At 28.7% G+C, this 5,360-nt stretch overlaps 1 protein-coding gene across 1 annotated transcript; it reads left to right on the top strand.

Annotated features, from left to right (window-relative positions):
- On the top strand, window positions 1-739 carry LOC107921746 (heavy metal-associated isoprenylated plant protein 21). Its single transcript, XM_016851564.1, has 3 exons — window positions 1-21; window positions 122-197; window positions 312-739. Exons 1-3 carry the CDS (start codon window positions 1-3, stop codon window positions 737-739), a joined length of 525 nt encoding a protein of 174 aa, XP_016707053.1.
- The last annotated feature ends 4,621 nt before the right edge of the window (window positions 740-5,360 follow it).

The raw sequence follows: 5,360 nt of genomic DNA, 5'->3' as shown, positions 1-5,360 counted from the left end.
ATGGAATCTCGTGCAGAAATGGTAGATGATTTTATTTTTATTTTTATTTTTATTTTCTATCACTTCATCTCTAAACTAATTTATTTTCTTGGATTTTTTATTTTAATTTTTTTGCATGCAGTCTTGTGTTTTGAAAGTGAATATCAACTGTGATACATGCAGAAGGAAGGTGATGGATGTGTTACAAAATCTCCATGGTAATTCATTTCCTTTTCTCATATTGTAGTAATTTAAATAGAAGAAAAAAAACCCTTTTTTTCCCTAGAAAATGTTTTCCTAGAAAGTAATTTCCCCCTTCTTTTTGGATTCAGGGGTATATTCAGTTGATATTGATGCAGAGAAAGGGACAATGAAAGTTTCAGGGAATGTAAACCCAAATCTAATTTTGAACATCTTTGAAAAATATGGGAAACATGGGGAAATCTCTTGTGTTAAATTTGAAGGTGATACTAGGGACCCATTTTACCATCACCATTGTAACTATTATGGTGGAAATGGGTTCATTCCTTATGGATCAATTCACCCATATCCATTTATGCAAGGGCCAGACCCTTACTTTCCATGGTTTGATGGTCATCACTATGCCCCAACACCTTTTCCGCCACCGCCACCGCCACTGCCCCCTCCACCTCCACCGCCGTTGCAACCCGTGATTAACTATTTTCCACCTAAAGCACCACCAGCAGTTGAATTTGAACCCCCTGAGGAGATGAATCCAGATAGGTGCAATATAATGTAAAATGATGCTATATTGGTAGCATTGTTGGACATTGGATTTATTTACATTTTAAAGTTTAGTGTGATGAATCCGGGATGTACGTTTCATTATGTATCTTGATAGTCTATCCGTATTCGGGTAGTTTTGGAATCTAGGAGCAATCGTATGGATCATGCGTAATTGATATTACCTCGTTTTTTGTGTCTAGTAATTATAAAAGTATTATGCAAAGTCTTTATCAAGCCTCTTATCGAAGAGTAAACTGGTCATTTCTATTAAAGTTTATCAATTTCTATTGTTCAAAATTAGTGTAGCTGATGGAATAATCAGATAGTTATACTTGACAATTTTTAAAGGTAGCCCAATGGTCAAATTGCTTTTTAGGGCCTCCCAGAATTAAAAGATTTAGCTTTGGTCTCTTTAACCTTTGGTTAAATAAAAAAAACATTATAATTTTAGTCCTTTTGAAAAATTAATAATTCAATTCAAGTTTTTTGATACAAATTTTTAGCTTTGGCCCTCAGTCCCTCAAAACAAAATTTCTGGCTTCGCCCCTAGTAGAAATAGATGAAATTTTTAACAGAAGAACCATTTTGCTTTTTTATTTATTTAATATACGAGGACTAATTTACTTACTGTTTTTAGTAGAGGAGACAAAATGTAATTCGACTCTTAGTACAAAAACCTCCATAATACTTTTATCGTCTAATAACATAGCAAGGAAGATTTGGTATTGAATTGATTTCTTGTCTATATATTCTACAATTAGTACAACAAATAAGTATTGAGAAGTGAAGCTTTGTTTTGTATTTAGATAAACTTTTCTCAATGAATGTAAATAATTGATCTTCAAAATCTCATTAATATGTTTGTTCTTATGTGTGTATGTATATATATATACATATTCTTTTTGCTCCTTTTATATAACCACTTCATTCAGCCAAAAATCTATGTCATTTTTATTCAAGGGTCATTTTGATCTAGTCTTAAATGTATAATATTTTTTCTCGTGAATGTTGGAATCCTAATTAGAACCGAGAAACAAGTAAAGAGTTTTTAGGCATAATAACAAATTAAGCTTTTAATACTTATATTTTTTTTGTCAATTTGGTCATCAATCTTTAAAAACGAATCAAATTATTGTTTGTTTAATGGAAATATTGACTAAAGCGTTATATTTTCAAACATGGTAGCCAGTATGACAATCCATTTGTACATTTTTCTTTTTAAATTTTATGAACTTTTTTTATATCATTTTTTGGATTTTTTAAAATTTTTAAAATTTATTCTTTTTTAAATGTTAATAGTAAAATTTAGTTAAAAAAGAATAAGGATCAAATTGACAAAAATATAAACATTGAGGATTAAATTTAATTATATATTTTTTAATTTCAAATAGTTCAAAAGTGTACTTTCTAGAGCTTTTCACTACATATGTTATAGGAATCAAAATCTTGTTGATCCAATTTACTCATTGGTTTTATGTGATTGAAAATGAAAGCTCTTGAATTTGTAACCACAAAGGTGTAAAGGAACCCTGGATTGTTTAGGTCACTTTTCAAATTTCAATCTATTTTCTGTGTGAAATATCCAATTTTTTAAATTTCTTTTGCGGGTTTAGATTAAGTTAAAATATGTCATAAGTCTTTGTGCTTTTTGTGAGGTTAAATTTTTATTTTTAGAAATTTAGTCTTTTTTTTAATTTTAAAATTTAAGTCTAACTGTTAGCATTATTAAAATTATTTTATTAAATTTAAATTCATTATAATGTCATTCTTTTAGTTACATTGCTATCAAGTGAATATTTATTTTATTTTAAAATATCGCACCAACAAATTTAATAAACAATATTAACAGTTAAATTTAAATTTTAAAATTTAATCATGGTTGCAACTGTGAAAAAAAAGCAAATAATTGGAACAAATGTAACCCTATTTTTGGACACAATAGATTTGCCAGATGGCATTATTTGTAGCTTTCAAAATCATGACAATCAAGAACTGAAAAGAAGATGAATATATCAATGGGAATAGGTGCTTACAAGTGTCTTAAGCTTTTTAAAATTTGGTATAATTATAAATTAAATTTTTAATGTTTATATTTTTATCAATTTAGTCTTTTTTTTAATTAAATTTAGTTATTCACTTTTTAAAAAGAGTTAAATTTAACCACTAATTTTTCACCAAAGGTTGAATTGTTGTTTTTTTAATGGAAACATTGATTAAAATGTTAAATTTTTAAATACGACAACCTGCATGACTTTAATATTTTTATAAATTTTAAATTATTTGTTGATATGTTATATAAAACAAATAGAGTTATGTTAGCATGAAGTACATGTGAGTTGTCACGCCAATACCATTAAGTTTAACCAGCATTTCCCTTAAGAAAAAACGACTTGCCTCTGTGTAAAAGATTAATGATCAAGTTTAGTTTTTTTAAAAAGGAAATGTGATTAAATTAAAAAAAATTAAATGTTAAGGGCTAATTTATTATTTTGACATAATTTTTTAGTTATGAAGTATTGGTATCCAAGATTGCCTTATGGGTTAAGTCAATTGATTGCCATAAATGCTTATATTTAAGCCAGTTATTTTGTTCCAAGTTGCTTTAGTGCAAAGCTAGGAAGGCATTAATATATGTTATAGGGACATATAACAACTAATATTATCACAGTTTTGGTAAAAATATCATGGTGACTGTTGACACCATTTTTGGATGAAAAACGGAGTCGACTTGGGTTTTGAAAATGAAAACGAAAACGAGAGTCGCCACCAATCCTTTTTGATGAGGTGTGATTGGGTCACCTTGAAAAGATGGTTGTTTTTAATAAACAATTTAATTTTATTAAAACAACAAGTTTGGTCCACGAAATTCAGAAAAACGGGTTCGGGAGTCGGTTACGCACGAGGAAGGATTAGCACCCTCGATACGCCCAAAATTGGTACCTAGTTGATTACTTAATGTCTTAGTGTTGAAAAACTAAAAACTTTAAAGAAATTTAAAATACGATCCGAAAAAAAACTCGAATGGCATGGATTAAAATTCAAGAGGATATTTGGCTATTCGGTCAATCGGGAAATCGAAACCCAGCACATTAGGGCACGTTCCTTGAATTTTCGAATGCAAAATATTGCCTTATTTTGAAATTTTTGGAAGGATATTTAGCTATTTGGTTGAACGAGAAAAATCGACACCCAGCACCTTAGGGCATGTTTTCTCGAATTTCTAAACGCAAAATATTGCCTTTATTTAAAAAAATCCTCATCTCGAGAAAACGACATGTCATATCCAATGCATTAGGACACGACGTATCAAATTCCCGATGCGAGAGTACATGCCGAAAAATTTATTTATTTAAAAAGACTTTTAATTATCTCGGGTTTAGAAAAGGGATCATGCCCAGTAAGTTAGGACACGATCTTTTCTTAATTCCCGAGATCGTTTGAAAACTCGAGTTTGAAAATATTCACGTGTTTAGATTTATTGTGAAAATCGAAACCCAGTAAGTTAGGGCACAACTTTTCAAATATCTAAACACGAGATTTAATTTATTTGAAATGGATTTTGATATATTGGGCAAAATGAAACACGATGCTAATATGTATTGCGATATATATATAAAAAACATATGTATGTGAATTATAAAATATAGAAAATATGTAAGAAAAATATAGATTTTAAAATATAAATAATATGTATAAGTATGTGTATATATATATAAAAACACGTACATACACATGTATATATATTATAAAAGTATAAATATGTACATATATAAATAAAAAAATGGGTATGTGCATACATATATATTACATAAAATAAATGATATAAGTATGTATAAAACAGTGTAAGTATGTACATATATATGTAAAAAAAAGACATATATACATATATTTTATAAAAATGAATGATGGATATAGACGTATATGTATGTATGTATAACAAAACATATGTATGTATATAAGCTAAAAAAACGTGTCTATAAAGAGATATATAGATATATATAATAAGATATAAATATATAATAAGATGATATATATAAATAGTTATAATAATAATAATAATAATAGGACAAATATATTCAAAATTTAAATAAGTAAATATAAATAAAATATAACAATAACAATGTAAAACTAAATGGTATAATAATGGTGACGTAAATATACATATATATAATGGCAAAATATAATAATAATAGCTAGATTAGTTAATAAAACAACAAAAATAACAAAATGGGTCAATTTGTGATAAAAATAAAATTTAAAGGGTAAGACTATAATAAAATGCACAAAGGAGAACCAAAATAGAAGGGCGCGAAAGGAAGAAGGACCAAAGGGGTAATAAACCCGATTTTCAGGCCACGCGTCCCTTCCTTAGGGGCCCAACTAATTGAGGATCAAATTAAAAAAGGGAACAAATCCGTGGTCCAAATTAAAATAGGAGAAAAAAAGACAAATGGTCCAAATTGAAACAGACTGAAAATGCGGAAGGGCCTGAAGCGCAAATAACCCCTTGATAGAAAACACGCGGATCCTTGGCAGGCGGGTCGGGTGGATCGGGTCTAAAGACTAAACGACGTCGTTTTAGGGCTATGATGCCAAGCCCTAAACGACGCCGTTTAAGAGGGGTATAAAATTCT

Source organism: Gossypium hirsutum, chromosome D05, assembly GCF_007990345.1.
Source record: "Gossypium hirsutum isolate 1008001.06 chromosome D05, Gossypium_hirsutum_v2.1, whole genome shotgun sequence".
NCBI lineage: Eukaryota > Viridiplantae > Streptophyta > Magnoliopsida > Malvales > Malvaceae > Gossypium > Gossypium hirsutum.
Note: the sequence above shows the minus strand (reverse complement) of the source record. Positions and strands in the feature narration are given on the sequence as shown.

Excerpts from the sequence above, each read along its gene's own strand:
- LOC107921746 (XM_016851564.1), top strand. The coding sequence starts at position 1 with ATGGAATCTCGTGCAGAAATG. Across the intron at positions 22-121 it reads TGGAATCTCGTGCAGAAATG|TCTTGTGTTTTGAAAGTGAA; the intron begins GTAGATGATTTT and ends TTTTGCATGCAG. Across the intron at positions 198-311 it reads TGTGTTACAAAATCTCCATG|GGGTATATTCAGTTGATATT; the intron begins GTAATTCATTTC and ends TTTTGGATTCAG.